Genomic DNA, 21,241 nt, shown 5'->3' on the forward strand with positions numbered 1-21,241 from the left:
GAGCTGAGAAGTGGTAAAAAGCAAAAAGAAAGGAAGAAAGAATGCTGAGCACGTACAAACACATTCCAGTCTGACTTGTGAAATTACAGTTCCCACAACATAAGCCAGGAGAGAGGGCAAGTGAATTGATTTGGAGGGAAGCCTGTCAGTGCCTCACTATACAAAGCTCTTAGCTTCCCCCAAACTCTGACCCCCAGACTTTAACCAGGGATGGCTGAAGTTAATTGGATCTGATCTCTGTTTCCCCAGTAACCTGGAAGTGGACTGAAGGCAGGGCAGTGTCCTTAATATCCATGCACAGTGATTTGCACCCATGCCTCAGAAGGTCTAGGATGTGTGTTAAAATGCAGATTCCTGGTTTTGAGTCAGAATCTGTAATTCTCTTGATTCACTGGTTTTGAATCAGAACCTGTAAGACTTAGACCCAGGCATCTGCACTATTAACAACCCCAGTGAAACTGAAGCTCCCTTGGTTAAAAATCATTAATGCCCAGCACAGTGTGAGGCTTGGAGGAGGTACTTGGCAAACATCTGTTGATTGATTGAATGAATGAATGAAGGAAGGAAGGAACGCATGCATGATTTAATGATGACTTGTCTATAGAGGTCTGCTTTTTTATAATAGATCTATTCAGAGTTTCTATTTCTTCCTGAGTCAATTAAGTAGTTGGTTTCTTTCTAGGAATTTGTCCATTTCATCTAAGTTATCCTAATTTGTTGTTTTACAGTTGTTCTTAGTACATTGCCTTATAATTCTTTTTATTTCTGTAAGGTCTATAGTAATGTCCCCTCTTTCATTTCTGAGAGGAGTGCTGCTCCTTTACTTCTCAAACGGGTCCCCTTTTCCCTGACCAGGTCTGGCCTGTGCCTTTTAGTAGATTAGGTAACCATCTTTAAAGGTTATTTCAGGGTCCCAGAATACCCCATGACCCTAAAGCCTCCTCCACTTACTCAGTGAGGCCTGAAAGTCCTCCCATTTTTATCCCACAATTAGAGGATGGGTAGCATGTCAACAGTCCTGGAGTAAAATTCACACTAAAGAGCGAATGACTGATAACCAATATCTTCTTAAGGGTAAGTGGAAGATACAGAAAGAATAAGAATGATTCTGTTCCTGGATTCCCTTCCCTTGTGTGGTGGCCACTGACACATCCTACAGAGGAACCCAGGGCCAGGACTAGGGTGAGGCCAGTAAAGAGCCCAGGATGCAAAATTTAAGGAGGCACTCACTCTTAGGCTCATGGAAAGGCAGAGTTGACTCTGGGAGAGTGAGTACCTTCTTAAATTTTGCATCCTGGTGGTTTCCCTTGCCTTCCCCCTTCTGAGCCTTGCAGAAACCTAAAGTTTCTCAGAACATGCTTTAAAAACCTCTGATCAAATCTACTTTATATCCATTGGGAATATTTTCTGTCATTGTTTCTTTTCAGTGTCTATGGGAGCACTTTGCATAAAAAACTTTTTATTAAGGTAAATTTATTAAGATGTGCAGAAAGATGGAGGGAATAAAATAATGAACACCCACATACCTATCACTTAGATTTAATAATTGGTAACATTTTACTATATTTGTTTCACCCTTCTTTCCCCTGAAGTATTTTAAGGTAAATTACAGACATCTTGCTATTTCACCCCTAAATTCTATTTGCATCTCTAAAAATCAAACATTTTCTTTCATAGCCACCAAATCATACCACACCTTACAAAATTAATACTATTTCCTTAATATTGCCCACATTAAAATTTCTCTGGCTGGCCCCAAAGTGTCTTTTTAAAGTTGGAGCCAATCAGGTTTCTACCCGATTGTTAGGTCTCTTAAATTTCTTTAGTCAACAGCAGTGGTTCTCAAGCAGAGATGATTTTGCCCCCAAAGGGACATTGTCTCCAAAAAGAGACATTTTTGGTTGTCACAGCTGGGTCGGGGGCTGTGCTGCTGGCATTCAGTAGGTAGAAAGCAGGGATTGCTTCTTTAACACCCCAAAGCACAGGATAACTCCCCACCACGAAGAATCATCCAGCCCCAGAACAGTGCTCTACAACTTTTCCCGGCCATCAACCTGTTAGGAGTCTGGGTCAGCTGTGATACAGAAAGTTCTACCTTCTGGATTTGCCTGATTGTTTCCTTATGGTGTCATTTACCTTTTCCTCTCTCCCCTGCCATTGCTAAAAACCGACAGTTAGGTATAAAAGAGCTTGAGACATTTAAAATCCAGGGGCTGGCGGGGAAGGAACCTTGCACAAGACCACTTAGCTATTTGGTGGCCAACTCAAGCCTCTCACCCAGCGCCTCAGCCGCTGTGCTGTGGACCTGCGGCTGGAGGTGGGAGGGACCTTCCCACCTTCTGGCTGCCTTCTGGAAGCCTGTCTCGTGCCCCAGGAGTGAGCTCAGTTTTGAAGCATAGCCCTGCCCACAGGTCACCGTGCACTTCGACAAGATGCTGACCACCAATGCTAAGCTCCGGAAGGAGATTGAGGACCTGCGGTACGAGAAGGCTGCTTACGACAATGCGTACCAACAGCTCCAGCGCCGCTTGTTGATGCAGAAGAAAACCATGAATGTGGCCATTGAGCAGTCTGCCCAGGCCTATGAGCAGAGGTGGGCTGGGCGGAGACCCTAGGGGCAGATACGTCTCTTGGCCCCCTGCTGAGCACCTCTGCCCCTGGGCTTATGTCTAGAGGGATCTTAAATCATCATCATCACTCTGAGCACTGACTGTGTGCCCACCATGATGCTAGGTGCTCTGAGTATTATTTCAACCCTCACAACTGTCCCAGGGGTTATATCCCTATTTTATTACAGACCAGGATACGAAGGCTTAGAGCTGCCGAAATACTCAACCTGAGAGCTAGGTAAACGGTGGATGTGGTAGGGCTGAGATTCAAACCGCTCTGCTGTGCCGTCTCCTCTGGGTGCCCCTGCCTCTAGTCCTGGGGTCTCTCAGTCTGGGTTATCTCCTGGCCTCATACTCGTAGGGGCAAGAGGCATATAGTTGGGCTGTGAAGAGCATAGGTTTTGGAGTTGAAGAGATTGGGGTTTGAATCCTGGCTCCATCACTACTCTGTTATTATAGGACCGCTTTGGGGGTTAGTGAGGATTAAATAGTATATGTATGTAAGGACTGGCTGGGCCACAGTAATTGACAAGTGCTGATAATGATGAGGTGGTGGTGGTGATGGTGGTGGTGGTGATGGTCATGGTGGTGGTGGAGGTGATGGTGGTGGTGGAGGTGATGGTGGTGGTGGAGGTGATGGTGGTGGTGGAGGTGGTGGTGGAGGTGCTGGTCATGGTGGTGGTGGAGGTGATGGTGGTGGTGGAGGTGATGGTGGTGGTGGAGGTGGTGGTGGTGGTGGAGGTGCTGGTCATGGTGGTGGAGGTGATGGTGGTGGTGGAGGTTGCTGGTCATGGTGGTGGTGGAGGTGATGGTGGTGGTGGAGGTGCTGGTCATGGTGGTGGTGGAGGTGATGGTGGTGGTGGAGGTGCTGGTCATGGTGGTGGTGGAGGTGATGGTGGTGGTGGTCGTGGTGGTGGTGGTGATGGTCGTGGTGATGGCGATGGTGGTGATAACGATGGTGGTCGTGGTGGTGGTCATGGTGGTGGCGATGATGATGATAGAACGATCTGTTCCTGGGGATGGTCTAGAGCTGGCAGCTCCTGTCATTCAGGTAAGGAGGGCTGTTCATCCGCTCCAGAGCCTCCATGCATAAGAAAAGTGATAGTCACTGGCAGCAAGTCCCTCTGGTCTGGCAGGGAGAGGGGAGGGGGAGAGGGAGCCTCTGTGCACTCAGACCCTGCACCGCCTCGCTCAGGCTGGAAGCCACGGCTCGCATGGCTGCCATGAAGGACCGCCAGCAGAAGGACATTTCTCAGTACAACCAGGAGATCCGAGAGCTGGAGCGTGTCTATGCCCACGAGACCAAGCTCAAGTCCTTCTTGCTTATCAAACTGAATGACCGTCTGGAGTTCGAGGAGCAGGCCAAAAAGGAAGAAGGTACACTCTCCAGGCATTCTTTCTGGCTCCCTCTCAACTGAGGGGGCCCAAGGCCTTCTGGAGTAGGGTTGCCAAATTTAGCAAGTAACATTACAAGATGTCTAGTTAAATTTAAATTTTAGATAAACAGCGAATAAATTTTTAAAATGAAATAAGTTATTTGTTGGTTATCGGCAATTAGGACACGATGATACTTGAAAAAAATACACGGTTCGTCTGAAATTCAAATTTAACTGGGCGTCCTGTATTTTATCTGCCAATCCTAACCCAGAGGCTGCATCCTTACTCTGAGGCTCCTCTTCCATTGTTTGGGGGAGGAGACTTGGGTGTCGGGTCCCCAGAACTACCCCCCAGGTTTGGTGATCCGCTGGGAGGATTCATAAGATTCAGCATGTAGTGACATGCATGACTAGGCAGTCGGGACACAAAGCACACGCAAGCAAAGAGGAAAGGCACATGGGGGCACAGTCTGGAGGAAACCAGGCACAAGCTTCCAGAATCTTCTCCCAGGGCAGTCACACAGGACATGCTTAATTCCCCTAGCATCTCCCTGTGACATGTATGAAGAGGTATCTACTAGGGGAGCTCATTAGAGCCTCAGTGCCCAAGATCTCACTGGGCGCTGGTCACCTAGGGGTCCTCTCCCTGGCGTACCCCAATTCCAGCCTCCTGGAAGGAAAGCAGGTGTTCGGCATGAACCACACACACACCATCTCTATGGCCTAGGCACAGTGAGGTGCTCCTAGCGTTTAGGGAAAGTCTGATATCCGTGTAGGGAACTGTTTACCATCTAAGTGTCCAGGTACGGCCATGCGCCAACCTTGCGAGAAGAGCCCTTTCTGTGGGGAACAGTCTCAGGGCTGTTATTTTTACTCTCCCCTGAACAGACTGAAAAATCTGAGCTCTTTGGAGGAAACGACCGCCCCCCCCCCCGCCCCCCCACACCGGGTGACTGCATTTGTGCTTTGGGCTTTTGGCATTTCCCATCTCCTCCTGCCTTTTCATTTGGGACTGTGGTTGCAAAGTGTGTTTCTGAGAAACCCCACATCTCACTCTCTAAATAACAACAGGTAAACAAGTCACATGGCCAGATGTGCCTAGGAAGATCTAAAAAGATCTTTGTGATGGCCATTTGGAGGTTAAATCAGAGACAAGACTGAGTTCAGGAAATGTGGGGCTGTGGCAGGCATCATGTGGGAGAGAACAAAGCTTGGAGAACTTTCTTGGTTCTAATTCCTTGAATTTGCCAAGGTCCGAGCCTGCCACCAGGTTCCCTTGAGCTTCACCCCGCTCAAATGTCACCTCGTTCGAGAGGCCTTCCCTGGCCACGCAGCTCCCCCATCACAGCATCTGATGCTGCTCCTCTGTGACCTGAGCCACAGTGTGGTGATGTACTTCTGTTTACGCGGGTATCTCCTTTTCTTTCCTCTTTTTGTCTGATTCCTCCATTAAACACTCCATGGGGCAGGGATTTTGTGTCTGCAGAGCCCAGCACAGCGTCTGGCACCTAGTAGATGCTCAATTAAATATCTGTGAAGCGACTAAGGAGTAATGCGTTTGCCCCCACTCCTGGAAAAGTCTAGCCTCCTCCCCAGGGCACAGTGACAATATTATGGAGCATGTCTCCCTGTCTGGCACTGCTCTGAGCAGCTTCCTTTCGGATTCACGGTTGCTGGCTTTTCCTTCCTAGCTCTCAAGGCAAAGAAGCACAGGAAGAAGGGCAAGGGTGAGAGTTTCGAGAGCTATGAGGTGGCCCACCTCCGGCTGCTGAAGCTGACCAAGGATGGGAACCTGAATCAGCTCATCGAGGACTTTCTGGCCAAGGAGGAGAAGAACTTCGCTCGGTTCACGTATGTCACAGAGCTCAACAATGACATGGAGACAATGCACAAGAAGACCCAGAAAATCCAGGTGGGGGCGGCTCTTCTTTCCTATAGGCCTGGGACGCACACACCCCCACCGCAGCCTTTCTCAAAGCGGGTTCCTCAAAGCACACCTTGAGATACCCTGTAAAGAGGGCCTCGAGGTCTAATCGGTTTGGGAAACACTATATTTCTTCAGGGATCCCCCCTTCATTTTAACCTTTCTGAAATTGGTATTTGTCTTCCAACTGACACAAACATGTAATGTGGTCCTGCCCCCACACCCCCAATAGTGACATTTATAATCCGTGGCATGTTCCATAATCCAGGGTTCAGTAAACTAGCCATGGTCTGATACAGCCTGTGGTTGGTTTTTGTATAGGCCATGAGCTAAGAATGGTTTTTATACGTTTAAAGGGTTAAAAGAAAAAAAAAGAGGATATACACAAGAGAGATCATATGTGGCCTGCAATGCCTAAAATATCTATCTGGCCCTTTGCCTTAAGAGCTTGCTGACTCCTGTTAATCAACAGCTTCACAGAATTGAGGAGAGATGGTCAATCCACCTTGAAGAGAATTGATGTACTTGAGCATCATAAAGGCTCTGACAAGTCCCGCAGTGAAGAAACCTATTTACCTTTGTTGAGTCCATAATTTCCCAAACTTAATTGGCTCCTTGGGCTACTTACTTCCCAGAACACACACAAACAGCCTTTGGAACTGTCTGCATAGCATAGAATCTAAACTCCTTAGTGTGACACTCAGGCCCCTTCAAAACTTGGCTTCAATCTGCCTTGGCAGGTTCACCTCCCCTCATGACCCCAAAGGCACCCTCCACAGCTGCCAGTCTCAGCTGTCCTCTGAGGCTTTCCTTGTGTCCCCACCTCCTGCTTTTCTTCTGATGAAATACTGCTCATTAGTCCTGACCGTGCACAAATGTCACCACCACTGGGAATTCATTACTCCTCCCTTGGAGGTCCCTGTGCTGTTTGTATGGTGAAGGGAGCCACTTCCTTTTGCAGCGTCACTGTTTCCTGAATACGGAGCAGGTGCATTGGCCATGTGCAAATAGCTAGTAGCCCGAACACAGGTGCAAACATTTTAATTTACTAGTTGCGAGTTAATTTTTATGAGGATTAAGACAAATATAGTTTGCAAACTAGTGATTTAATCACTTAGGGTGATAAGTAATAATAACAGTAAACAAATAATGATAAACATAAAATGAACACAATCTGGCTGATTGAAAGAAAACTATTAATAGACAATAATAGAGTGATAGGTAATAATCATACAGGTGACACGCAAACATGATAGGAATGAAGGTGGTGGTATCAGGGTGGTCATGGGAAGCAGATGGCATGCCCCAACTGGGTAAATAGAGGTGGGTTTTTTAAAAAGGGACTATTTACAAAGGTTTAAGGAAACTACAAGGGGAAAGTGCAGGACCAGCGAGAGAGGGCTCCAGAATAGGTGAGAGGAAGGAGCTGTTTCTGGAATCAGGAATGAGGTGTGTGGAGGAGGGTGTCTCTGTGTCTCTCCCGGAGGGATTGTGGCCAAGCTAGTGACCTGCCAAGTTCGGTGGGTGAGGAGGGCAAGCACCCCCAACCTCTTTCCACCCACTAATCTCCAGCTGGTGCCTCCCTTGGGTGCAACCCAAGCCAGGGGACAAGGGAGCCCAGAGCCGTAGCCCCTGGGGTCTGCGGCAGAGGGTGGGGAAGAGAGGCAGGTGGATTTGGGGAGAAATGGAGCATGTCCAGCTCAGTGTGTGTAGAGGAGGTGGGGGGTGGGGGTGGGGAGATGAGCTTGAACAGCCCTCTGTCTCCCTTCTGGAAGGTGATCTTCCAGGGGACAGTCACAATTGTGTATTCCCTCTGCTTTCCTGATTGATGCCCAGGATGGCCCTGCACACAGTGGGAGGCACCAGGAAATGGCCCCAAAACAATAATTGGCTTTGACCTTGCCGTTCACCATGAGGATGGTGTCCTCCTCTCCTTCAGCCACACAGACTGTCTCTGTCAGCACCAGTGTGTCTGATGACAGATGGCCACTCCTGCCCTGTCTGGCTTCATTCTCCACATCTGTAGAATGACCTACTTGGACTAGAGCAGGACTTTCCCAACTTTTGTAAAATAATAATAATAATAATAAAATAAAATAAAATAAAGCTACAGAACATCTTCATTTAAAGTCAGGTTGTGAGGAAACACGGTAGAGAAAACAGGTAAAACGGAGCAGTTTTGGATGAGCGGGGTGGGGTGTGGGAGGGGTGGCTGGACCCTTACCTTCTTGTCTTCTTGTGGCACCTCTGCGCAAACTAGGGCTCAGGTAAGAAAAATATATAAATCCAAAACAATTAGGATTCTAACAACTGACTTCACCCCTTCTGGAGAGAGCGCCGGGGTCAGAGGTCGTAACTGGTTGAATCCTGCTCTCATTGTTCTTTTGCTTGGTCTCCCCTTCCCCCCCCCCCCCATTTTAAAAATTATTAGTTGCCAACATTTAAAAATCAGGATATTCCACATGAACACCTGGATTTCTGGTTTCTCTTGGAAAATCCGATCTGACGACTCTGGCCCCGCAGCCTCCACTCTAAGCTGAAGGCCCCTGGCTCACATCCACCCGCACCAGCTGGGTCGGATCCGCTCTTGTGTCCCAGGCCGGCTGGGCCCTGCCAGCCTTTGGAGCTTCTGCCTCCGGTGTAGGTGCTTCGCCACTGCCCTCAGGTGGCCATCTTCAGTGTTGCATGGGAAATCTTTGGACGCGGAGATCTGAAGGATGGAAGGATGGGTGGTCCATTCAGGACCTGGGAATTGGGCAGGTCATTTTCTAGCAGACAGCACCTTCCTAGTCCCAGGGGGATGACAGGGACAGACCATAGCAGAGGGATGTGAGGATGCTAGTCAGAAACTGACCCAATCAAGAAATGGTTACTAAACAAAATTGACCTTGATCTTTCCCATTTACCATGATGGTCTCCTCTCTCTAGGCTACACAGCCTATCTCTGGCCTTAGCATGAGTGTATCTGATGAAGGATAGGCAAGCCCATGATCACCCTGGGCTTCAGGCTCTCCTTTAGTAGAATGATGTTCAGACCAGAACAGTAGCTTCTGAGCTTTTCTTTGAAGTTATAGAACTGTGTCTTTTGGGACTTAATACAGCAGCAAATGCCTGCTGAATAATTCCTGAAAACACTCGTTTCTAGTGAAAATGCTTATATTTTAAAAATCTTGTAAGAGAAGGATATGCTCATTATAGAAAATTTGGAAACTACTTAAGGATTGAATTTTTTAAATCACCCATTTTCCCATTCCCTAGGGATAGTCATTGTTGGTATTTTGATCTATTTCCTTCTGACTTCTTTTTTTGGGGGGGGTGTGATGCTTTTAAAACTTCACATAGTGATTATCCTATAGTATATAGAGAGCTACCTATTCTTTTTCTTAAGATTTTATTTATCTGAGTGAGAGAGAAAAGCAGGCTCCCCTCTGGGCAGGGAGCCTGATGCAGGGCTCAATCCCAGGGTCCTGGGATCAAGACCTGAGCCGAAGGCAGATGCTTAGTCGACTGAGCCACCTAGGCACCCCAGGAGTTACATGTTCTGATTGCAAAAAATGTTCTTTTGGTTTTGTTTATCCAGCAAGTATTTATTGAGCACCTACTATGTGCCAGGCACTATTCTAGACACTGATTATGGCACAGTGAACAAAATGACAAAAAGTTCTGCCTGCTTGGAGCTTCTATTCTGGCAGAGGGAAACAATAAACAATAAGCCTAATAAATACATAAATTATAGAGTATATTAAAAAGTGAAAAGTGGTGTGGATAAAAAGAAAAAGTTCGGCAGGTAAAGAGGGGTTCTGGAGCCAAATGAGGGCATGGGAAGTTGAAAAGCTAAGATCTGAGCAGACTTGTAGGTGAGGGAATAAGCAATGCAGATCTCTGGGGGATGAATGTTCCAGGCAGAAGAAACAGCAAGTGCAAAGGTCCTGACTCAGGAAAGGTGCCCATTTATAGTACTGGGACCATTCTAGACTGTTCATACTGTTTTGAAACTTTCCCCCCGCCAAAATTCATCATAGACACCTCCCAACATCATCTATGTTCTTTTTAATGGCTTCTGGAGACCCTGGATGCTCTGTAGTAGAATCATAAGCTACTTCTTAAAAACGCAGATTCCCCAAATTCTATCCCATACTTACAAACCTAGATTCTCTGCGAATGGGCTAGGAATCTGAATTTTTAACCGTATTTTTATTTGAGACCCATTCCCCTCATGATATGAATGTGCCATCATTGATCTAACTGATTCACTATCAGTAGACATTTAGGTTGTCTCTAACTGGGGGTCATTATAAGTAATAACATGACAGACAGCCTTGAGCAGCCACTTTGCCCACATGTCCTACTATTTCCATGGGACAGATTCCTAGAGATGAAATTACTCAAAAGGTAGCCTTTTCTATTTGGACACATTGTTCTAGCCCTAGGGGTTCTTGCATCTGGTCCCTGGAGCAACAGTAGCAGCAGCTCCCGGGGACTTTTGGGAAATGCACATTCCTGGGCCCCACCCAGAACTACCAGCCCAGAACCTCTGGGACAGGGGCCCAGCAATCTATGTTTTCACAAACCTCCAGATGGTTCTGATTCATGCTAGAATTTGATAACCCCTGCTCTGGAGCTGCCTTGCGTCCATTATAGTAGCACTAGCCATGTGTGGCTATTTAAGTGTAAATTCATTTAAATTAAGTAAAACTGAAAATTAGTTCCTCGGTGGCACTAGCCACACTTCGAGTGCTCAGCACCTATGAGGGGCTGGTGGCTGCAGGACTGGGTGGTGCTGAGATAACTCTGCCACCATTACCGTTCTATTGACTGTGCTGTTCTAGACAATTCTCCAAAAAGGATGAACCTCCCACCCACCCATGCCCTCATCCTCCTTTTAATTAAGAAACATCAGGGGCACCTGGGTGCACAGTCATTTAAGCGTCCGACTCTTGATTTCGGCTCAGGTCGTGATCTCAGGGTCCTGGGTTTGAGACCTGAGTCACATTGGACTCTGCGCTCAGTGGGGAGTCTGCTTGAGATTCTCTCTCTCTCCATCTGCCCTTCCTCTCTCTCTCTCTTTCTAAAATAAAAATAAATAAACCTTAAAAAAAAAAAGAGAAAGACATCAGAAAGAAGAGGGGCATAAGAGGGGCCCAGGGATTTGGGGGCTCTCGAAACAGATAATTTAAATCCTCATCATCTCCTCAAGGCACAGGCTTAGTTTTAGGTGTGGTGGGAGGGGAGCACCCACTTTTCCTTATGGTCTGGTTCTCTCATGAACAGGATGAGATCATCTTCTTGCGATCCCAGCAGAACTCATCCCATGATGACAACCACTCTGTCCTGAGAGAGATGGAGGTAAGACCGGGGTGGGGAGGGAGGGACATGGGAGTCTCTGTTGTCTGTCTGTCTGTTCATCAGGCAGCCTGTCTGGTGGTTCTCGAGAGGAGAATATGGTATCTGCCTGATGAGACTCTATTGGCCTGGCTCGTGTATTGACATGTCCTGAGCCTTTGTCTCGGGCCACCTCCGCTATAAATATTGCTGCAGAGTTTTGTCCCTATAGCCTCTTTGTCCATTTTAAAGACTCCCCGACTTCAGGGAGCCTAGCCCAGGCACTTGTGCCTATAACTTCGTCCCAGACAGAGCTCTGCCTCAGTATTTTTTTTTCTCTCCTCCTTGTCTGGCTGTGGCCTGCTCTCAATCAATAAGTTATTATGAACATTTGTTGAACAATTACTACATATCAGACACTGAGCTAAGCGCCTTGCTTGTACTATCTCATTTAATCCTCACAACAGTCCTATGAAGTAGGTGCTATGATCTCTACATTGTACAGATGAGGAAACTGAGGTTCAGAGAGGTAAAGTCACTTGACCAACTATGGAGCTGGGATGCTGTATAAGAGCTTTGCATTGTATTTAGTTGCTAATCACAAGGAATCAAAGTAACAATGGCTTAAGCAAGGTAGAATTATTTACTTTGTTAGGAAATAAGGTTGGAGGGGCGCCTGGGTGGCTCAGTTGTTAAGCGTCTGCCTTCGGCTCAGGTCATGATCCCAGGGTTCTGGGATCGAGCCCCGCATCCGGCTCCCTGCTCGGTGGGAGGCCTGCTTCTCCCTCTCCCACTCTCTCTGCTTGTGTTCCCTCTCTAGCTGTCTCCTTCTCTGTCAAATAAATAAATAAAATCTTAAAAAAAAAAAAAAAGAAAAGTTTGGAGATAGGTCCTTCAGGGCTGGTCATGATGTCATCAGTGACCCAGGCTCCTCCTGTTTGCCATCTTTGGTGTGTGGCTTACATTCCCAAGGATGCCTCATGGTTGTATTGTAGCTGCCAATGATCCAGCCATCCCATATATGTTCCAGGCAGGAAGAAAGTCAGGGAGGCAAAAACAACTTTGCTGACTGTTGGGCAGCTTAAAAGTTTCTTTCCGTGAAGACTCAGTCAACGCCTTCTGAGTTTACATCTCACTGGCCATCTCTATTGCAGAGGAGGATTGGAAATAGAACTTCAGCTGGGCACATTGCCACCCCAAATACAATCAGGAGTTTGTTGTTAAGGTGTAAGCGGAGAATGGATAGCAAACGTCTGACAAAGATATGAACCCAGAGAGTGTGACCACACAGCCCTGCTCTAATCCAGTAGTTCCGGCCCAGGAACTGCGCTCCTGGGTCATTATCCTTTCCTTCTCTGTGACATATTTTTTTCTTTGTTGGCATGCACCTGGTTACCGGGATGGCAGTGCCATTCTCTGGTAGGCCACTGGGGGGCAGCAAAGCACAAGGCACCCATTTTGCCCCTCTGGCTCAGAGAGGCCTCTCCCGGGAATTAAACTTCCAAGCAGGTCCCCAGTCCAAGGAGACCCTCCTCAAGCTGAGCACGTGCTTGGGGTCCCATGTCCTCAGCTCAGGGCCATCCAGTGTCCAGATGCTTCCTTGGGGCTGGGACTGGTGCCGTTCTGCATCTCGGGGTTTGGAAGGCCTCAAAAGGGGCACCTTGGGGAGGCTGGTGGAGCAGCCTCCAACACCTCCCCCACCTCTGAAGTCCTTCCATCCCCTCTTTGTTCTTTTGGTTGTAGCATGACTTCTGGAGGCCTCTTTTCAAATGCAAATACTCCAAACAGGAGAATTTGTCTTAAAAGCAATGGGATCACAAGAGCCCTTGTTTCTTACCCCCTGCTAAAGATCGTTTACCTCCGTTCTAGTCTTGGAACCTTTCCACACACCTTCCATTCCATCATCTTCTGCCCCTCTGGGAGTAGTGGTGTCACCTGTCCTTTAACAGGAGGGTTTTGCATAAGAGTTTGGCAGCCAGGCCCTGGGAACAAACGCTTGGGTCTGATGCCCTCGCATCAGGCTCTCCGTTTAACCACGGGATCCCCTCACGCACCTGTAGGTGAGACGGCAGATCTTGCCACCACCGGAGGTCTCTCGGCCCCGGGCGCTGGGCACAGAGGAAGCTGCTGGGCGTGGCGGCTGAGTGACAGTCCAGATCTTGGCTTCCCTCTCCGGGCTGTGTGCTTTGGAACCTCCGTTTCCTCACCTGGAAAATGGGGGGTGTGGATAGGACTGACCCTTTGGGACTGTTATTTGGGATGATGCATATGGAGCCACGGGGAACAGCTCCTCACAGGGCCGGGTTCACCTCTAAAATTCCTGAGGCCCGGAATCTCTGAGGCTGGGGCCAAGGCAGCAGGTGTTTTGAAGTTTCCAGGTGATACCAATGGGCAGCCAAGATCCAGTGGACTTGCAGGGTTTCTCAAACTTCACCGTGCATCACAGTCTCCTGGAGGTTCATTAAAACACACGTTGCCAGGTCCATCCCCAGAGCCTCTGAATCAGGGTCTGGACTGGAGCCCAAGAATTTACATTTCGAACAAGTTGCCTGGTAAAGCCGATACTCTTGGTCCTGGGACCCCACTTTGAGAACCGCTGGGCTAGCGTGATGTGTTTTAAACTGCAAGTGGTAAAATCAGTTCGTCGGATCAAACCAGCATTTAAAAATAATGAAACAGAACAGAAAAGATGAAAACACGCAGTGAGAGTATTGATTTGTGAAACTTGCACTTCATTTGATTAGATAATACACGTGAACACACACCCATGGGCACACGTCTGTATGTATGTATGCATACATTGGGCTGCAATGTAAAATGTATTCCTTCCTGTGGGCCACAACGTTAAAAAAGTGAATCACCAGCTTCTAAGAGATATTGTAATCCTGGGGCGCCTGGGTGGCTCAGTCAGTTCAGCATCTGACTCTTGGTCTCAGCTCAGGTCTTGATCTCAGGATTGTGAGTTCAAGCCCCACTTTGGGCCAATGCTCGGTGTGGAACCTATTTAAAATAAAATTAAAAGTTATAGCAATTCAGTACACATATAGACACATGTACATATATGTAAGTGAAACAAAATGTACATTTAACAATATTTCCCCTCTTTACCTGTAATGCATATTAGTATTTGCTCTTCCTTTCTTTTCTGTTCTATTTATTTTCTTTCTTTAAAATGCTGATTGAGGCTTATAAGTTGATTTGGCACCCCCTGAGAGGTTTGAAAATCTGTAGTTCAGAGACCCTGTTTCCAGGGGGTCCCAAACTCCCACTGGCACAGAAGGTCCTCATTGGGGGTGGGGGGCTGAGCCCGGGGTGGCAGTCTGGCTGATGCGAGGTGGGAATTGGGGTCTGTTACCAGGAGAAACTGAAGAAGACCACAGAGGAGGCAGATAGGTATGAGAACAGCTACAAGGAAATCAGCAAGACCTTGGAGTATCTCAAGAACTCAGTGAAGAATCTGTTTAAAAAGATTAATTGTGATGCCACCACAATCCTGGGGCACTTAGGGGAGACGGGGAAAATCACGGACAACAACCTTCCACAGTACTTTGGTGAGTCAAGCTGGGGCCCGTTGGACCATTAGGAACCATTTCCAGAGCTTTCTATGAGCAGGCACGAGGACTTGTTCTTTGGGTGGTGGTGAGCCTAGTGGTGAAGCATGTGGGCACTAACGCTGGCCTGCCTGGGTTCAAATCCTGGTCCTCCTCTTACTAGTCGTGTGCCGTTGGGCAACTTTTTGAACCTCTCCATGCTTTAGTTTTTTCATCCAAAAAAAAAAAAAAATTGAGGAGTAAACCTAACACCTACCTCATAAGATTGTTGGGAAGATTAAATAAAATTTAATTTTAGTAAAACTTCATGATCATATCAATAGAGACAGAAGCATTTGACAAATTCAACATCCATTCATGAAAGACTCTCCACAAACTAGAACTGGAAGGAAACTTGCTTAACCTTGAAGGGTGTCTACAAAACACCTACAGTTAGGGGCGCCTGGGTGGCTCAGGTGGTTAAGTGTCCACCTTCAGTTCAGGTCATGATCCTGGGCTCCTGGGATCAAGCCCCACATAGGGCTCCCTGCTCAGCAGGGAGTCAGCTATCTCCTCTCCCTCTGCCCCTCCCCCCTGCTTGTGCTCTCTCTCTTTCTCTTAAACAAACAAACCTACAGCTAACCTCACCCTTGAGGGTGAAAAATTGAATGTTTTCCCTCTAAGATCAGGAACAAGGCAAGAATGTTTGCTCTCACTGCTCCTATTCAATATCATAGTGATGGTCCTAAGCAATACAATAAGGCAAGAAAAAGAAATGAAAAGCATACAGGTTGGAAAGGAAGAAATAAAGTGCTCGGAGCAGTGCCTGGCATGTAGCAAATGCCTATTTCACACATTTCTAGCCATAAGCCTGAGCTCAGGATAGAGCAGGAGGGATGCACCTCCACAGATCAGGACAATTTGGAATGAACAGCTTGTACAGCTCTTAGAATAAAACCTATGGTTCTTAATACCATCTGTGTTTGGGAGTTTCCCATGATGCCCCCTCCTGCCAGGTTCAGTGATTTGCTAGGAGGGCTCACAGACTCAGCATATGGTGGTACTTGGGGCTATGATTTGTTACAGCAAAAGGATAAAAAGCAACATCAGCAAAAGGAAAAAGGAGCCTGGAGTGAAGTCTGGAGGAAGCCAGGAGCAAGCTTCCAAGGGTCCTCTCCCAGTGGGGTCACACAGGATGTGCTTAATTCCCCCAGCATTGAGTTGTGACAACATAGCTGAAATGTTGTCAACCAGGGAAGCTCGTTAGAGACACTGTGCCCAGGGTGTGGGAAAAAACAGGTGTTTAGCAGAAACACGTTTTGTATACACAGTTTAGGCACACTGAGCTGCTATTATCAGTTAATGATGATAGGAACCTTCCTGAAACCCAAGTTCCCCGATGCCAGCCTGGTGCCAACCTGGGAAGCAGGCCTTTCAAAGAAGAGGGCACGTATTGCATGGAGCACTGGGTGTTATACGCTAACAATGAATCATGGAACACTACATCAAAAACTAACGATGTAATGTATGGTGATTAACATAATAAAATTAAAAAAAAGAAGATCAGTCAGGACTGCTGTGTTAACTCCTTCCTGACAGCCTATCAGGTTCTGCACAGCCTGGCCCCTGCTTCCATTTCTCAACTCCCTCGTCCTACTCTCTGTCCTTGCTTACCACTTCAAGTCACACTCTCCTATGTATTCTTGCAACCCTCCCCTCAACACATTCCCACCTCAGGGCCTTTGCACAAGCTGTTCCTGGAATCCTTGTCCCAGTTCCTCCTCATTCTCAGATGTCAGTTTAAATGTCCTTTCTCTAGCAAGGCTTCCCTCCGCTGCCCGACCTGTAGCTGGTCTCCCCTCCACACACACTATTATTCCCTGTCATGGCAGCCCCTTTATGTAGCAGTCACCCAGTTTGTCTCCATGTACAGGTGAATCTATGAGGTTTTCGAGATCTGATAGCAAGTTCCAGATGCAAATATTTTTGGTTCCCGATTTTCAGAAAGAATAGCCACAGTACAGGTAGTGTAAGGTTTATTTAAAACATTGTATCCAAATCCAGTAGTTACCTAATCTAGATAATGAGCATCTGTATAGCAAAGGATATGTTTATCTATTTGTTTCCTTGTTGAATTTGTCTTTCTTTCCATCTTCTTCACATACACTGAAAGTTATGAGCTTCATCAGCTCAGGGACTGCATCTTGTCTTCGTTGTTACTGTTACTGTTGTTTTGTTTTCCCCCATGCATTGGGAGCATCCAGCACTGCGCCTGGCAGGCATCTGATAATCATTTGTAGAGTGAGTGAATGAACACACGCCTCTGGTGACAGTAGGGGGCTGTGAAACACAGAGGTAGGGCAGGTCCCCCGGAATAGGCAGGTCAGAGAAACGTTCCTGCAGGGGGCAGAGCCCTGATCCAAGTCTGAAAACACCAGCAGGCATTATTCAGGGAGGGGTGTGGGGAAAGGCATTCTCGGCAGAAGGAACAGCATGAGCAAAGGCCCAGAAGCCTGAGACAGAGAGTGCATAGGGGAAAAAAATCAGTAGTTTAAGGGGCTGCCCAGGGCTCCCAGTTTTTGGTGTAACCCAGTGTTTCTCAACTTCCTTTTCATTATTGCCTCCCAAGGAGTCTTTTTAGACATTCTTTTCCTTATTGTTGTCCTCAGGCAATTTTAACACTCTTGATACACTGTATAGTTGTTTATGTTCTGTATGCATATCTGTTTTATGTTATAAAGTCAGGTTTGTTGTTGTTGTTTTTGCCTCTCAACTACCAAATTTTGCCCCCTCGGGGTGATACTGCCCCCTGGAGAATGCATAGGATAACCCACAAGAAAGGCCTCCAGTTCCTGCCCTTCCTCTCCAGCAGGGGGAGTCACCCCCAATCCCTACCATGCCTCCCCACCCCGAACCAGGTCTCTCAGCTGCCGCCTTGGTTCTGATCGATTTTTTTCCAGCCATCATTGAGAAGAAGACCAATGACCTGCTGCTGCTAGAGTCCTACAAGCGGATCCTGGAGATGGAAGGGGCAGAGACTGAGGTCCAGCCGCCATTTGTCAACCCTTTCTGGGGTGGCTCTGCCCTCCTCAAGCCTGCAGAACCCATCAAGGTCGTCCCCCCAGTGTTCGGGGCTGACCCCTTCGGCGACAAGTTGGATGAAGGTGAGTTCTCCTCCTGCGACCTGCGCATGTAGCTAGGAGACCTGTGCTGGCGAGAGACTGCAGGCTAGAGCCTCAGTTTCCCTTTATGAGCCTCGTGGGCCCATGTGTTCCACTGGGTTCCACCGTGGTTGTGGCCCTTGACTGTTTCTCCAGGGGATGCTTCTCCTTAGGGCGCAACGAAGATCCCGGAGTTTAGTGATCCTGGATATATGTTTTTTTAAAGCACTACTTTGTGACCATTTCAAATGAACCTTAAAATGTCCACAGTTAACAAACTGGCAAATTGCAGGCACACGAGGTTCCCTGATCCCATCTGTCCCCCTCACTCTATGCCCCTGAGTCTTACTCCACCCTTGGCCCGCCCCAACCATGCCCCCCAACCTCATGGCTGAAGCAGCTGTGACTTGGCTGGTGACAGAAGCGGATGCCTAACTGTGGCCCCTGGGGCCAGGCTGTTGACCTTCCCGCCTTTCTGGGGCCGAAGCTCAGGACGCTCCCCTTACTGTGGGAAGCAGCCCTTCTCTCTGGAGGTGGGGAGAAAATCGGCCCCACCTGGGTTTTATTTTATTTTATTTTTTTTTAAAGATTTTATTTATTTATTTGAGAGAGAGAATGAGAGAGAGAGCACATGAGAGGGGGGAGGGGCAGAGGCAGAAGCAGGCTCCCCGCCGAGCAGGGAGCCCGATGCGGGACTCGATCCTGAGACTCCAGGATCATGACCTGAGCCGAAGGCAGTCGCTTAACCAACTGAGCCACCCAGGCGCCCCCCCACCTGGGTTTTAGAGGATAGTGTGGTCACAGGTGTGGCAAGCCTGAGACATGGATACACCTGTTAAGCCCATAATCTCACCCTTGCAAACTGGTCCTTCAAGAAACATTTACTCAAGAGTCCAAGATGAAAGTAGGACGATGTTCACTGCAGCCCCAAACTGGAAGTGACTGAAATGCCCACCCATTAGAAACTGGTTACATGATACCCTCTAGTTCCATCCACGCCATTGCAAATGAATTACAGTTCACCCATCCGTGCAATAGGAATACTATGCAGACACGGAAAAGAACGCAATGGGACAGTATAAACTCTCTCTCTCTCACACACAGGGGATATCAATTATATATATAATTGTAATAAATATGGATAATAAGAATATATATACATATATATATATATTCAGTAATTCTCAACCAGGGGTGATTTACCCCTTAGGGGACTTTTGGCAATGTCTGGAGATATTTTTGGTTATCACAACTGGGAGGTGGGAGTTGCTGTTGGCATCTAGTGGCCAGGGATGCTGTTAAAAATCCTACAGTGTACAAGACAGCCCTTGACAACCCTGATGTATAATAGGGAAAGAGAGATATATAACGAGAGAGAGAGAGAGAGAGAGAGAGGAGGAGGAGGAGGAGGAGGAAGGTATCTTGATAATGCATATAAAACAGTTTTATAGGCTGACTTACAGTGGGTACTTCTGGTGGTGATTTACAGAGAACTTTGCATTTCTAAGTTAAACCATTCTCTATTGTTTAAATTTTTCTTTTACAATGATCTTGAGCAGCTTTAGTAATCAGAGAAAACTGGGTTTTTTAAAAAAGTTGTCCCATGGGCGCCTGTGTGGCTCAGCTGGTTAAGCGACTGCCTTCGGCTCAGGATCGAGTCCCACATCAGGCTCCCTGCTCAGCGGGGAGTCTGCTTCTCCCTCTGACCCTCCTCCCTCTCAGGGCTCTCTCTCTCTCTCTCATTCTCTCTCAAATAAATAAATAAAAATCTAAAAAAAAAAAAAGTCCCACTTCCCTAAGTAGCACTTCAGGTGTGCAGGTGTGTCAATGATGGGGGGACTGGGGGAAGCATGCCAACACACATACCCCCCCCCCCACCTTGTTTGATTTAGTCGAGGCAACAGAAACTTAGCAGGAGTGAAACCTGGGTCTGGCATTAGCCGCCTTAGCATAGCTTCCCTTGGCCCTTTGAGTTCCTAAAAGGAAGGTGGCAGAACTTGCAGATGATGTCTTCACTTCCGCTCAAGGGAATGTTGATAATCATTGGGTTCTCTTAGCACTAGTCTCTATGGCTCATATGTATGAATTCGAAGAGGCGCCCCCTCTGGACAGATTGAGAAAAGGGGCCCCTTCTGTGTGGACATGGCTTGGCAATCAAGTAGGGGTTGGATTTCAGCCCATCCATTCACCTGTCCACCAGATGTCTGGGCAGTCTACATCCCGAACGACTGCACATGGTGGCCCTGTCTCCTTGACGTTAAACTAAACTCACCTTCACGTCCTCTTCTGGGAGAAAAAAAACAATTATTGTCTGGGCATCCCTGTGCAGTATCTCTCTACTAATGCTCTTCCTCCCTGAACCTCAAGAATGCTCACCCTCCACTCCCAGCACTGTGAAGGGACCCCAGACCTGGCTTGGACATCCTTGCCTTGGGCATCCACGAACGGGGCAGAGACGCACTGTCCCTGGAAAGGAAGCTGCCTACGCCCACCCCATGCTGGGTTTGACTTCCAAACCCCTCACACAAGTCCTCTCTTTGATACAGTGGAGCAGGCCCTGGACCACAGCAGCCTTCGGCAGCTGGTGCTCAGCAACTATACCGCGAGAGAGTTTCGAAGCAGGGACTTACACTCGGACAGCATACCGGAGAGGGGGGATGATCTGAGGCTCAAGAAGAAGTTAGCGATCTGAGGCAGATGGTGCTGCGTTTGTACCTTAACCAGAGAGAATAAAGGTTTTGTTCCGTAACCCTGGTGCCTCCTCACACTCATTACAAAGAGACTAGACTAGGGTTCTGGTCGCCACCCTGGGATGGGATAGAGAAATTAGGACAGAAGAGCTGAGACAGGAAGCAAGAGTTGTAGGAGGTCACCATGGTTCCTGAAACACCCCCACCCCCGCCCCGAGATTGTGACCAGAACAAACCACTAGTACTTCTGAAATTAGAAATTAACTTCTTATAGTTAACGGATGTGATTTTTTGCTGAGTGAGCCATATTCTTAGAATGAATGTGAGGCCTCTTCCTCTTCATTTCTCATGGGGCCTGTCTAAGCACATCTAAGGGAGAAATATGCCAATGACATCCTAAAGGAGAGGAGGTCATGGAAGCTAGGCTCTGCAGATGCTTGAGCTCTTTGAAGAAAAGGGCTTTGGTCCTCTAGTTAACATTCCAATAAATTGTGGACCTTCATAGAAATAGTCCTGAGTGGCTGTGAAGGTCTATTTCAAATAAGAGTTATTAAAATTCAGTAATAATGGCAGCAGGGACATTACTCGCTCATACTCTGCCTTCAAGGGAACTAGCAAAGGATCTTCCT

The 21,241-nt window shown here is 47.6% G+C and overlaps 1 protein-coding gene across 1 annotated transcript in view; it reads left to right on the forward strand.

Annotated features, from left to right (window-relative positions):
- CCDC63 (coiled-coil domain containing 63) overlaps positions 1–21,227 on the forward strand; it is a 31,521-nt gene extending 10,294 nt beyond the window's left edge. Inside the window, exons 4-10 of the mRNA XM_045887664.3 lie at positions 2,412–2,593; positions 3,805–3,986; positions 5,677–5,897; positions 11,181–11,255; positions 14,590–14,782; positions 17,722–17,925; positions 20,469–21,227. Coding sequence (XP_045743620.1) covers positions 2,412–2,593; positions 3,805–3,986; positions 5,677–5,897; positions 11,181–11,255; positions 14,590–14,782; positions 17,722–17,925; positions 20,469–20,614 — 1,203 coding nt within the window. The 3' untranslated portion in view covers positions 20,615–21,227. The remainder of the gene's footprint in view (positions 1–2,411; positions 2,594–3,804; positions 3,987–5,676; positions 5,898–11,180; positions 11,256–14,589; positions 14,783–17,721; positions 17,926–20,468) is intronic.
- Positions 21,228–21,241: the final 14 nt, after the last annotated feature.

The sequence above is a fragment of the Mirounga angustirostris genome, unplaced genomic scaffold (assembly GCF_029215605.1).
Source record: "Mirounga angustirostris isolate CCGP_5_RB_7025 unplaced genomic scaffold, mMirAng1.0.hap1 SCAF_14, whole genome shotgun sequence".
NCBI classification, from domain to species: Eukaryota; Metazoa; Chordata; class Mammalia; order Carnivora; family Phocidae; genus Mirounga; species Mirounga angustirostris.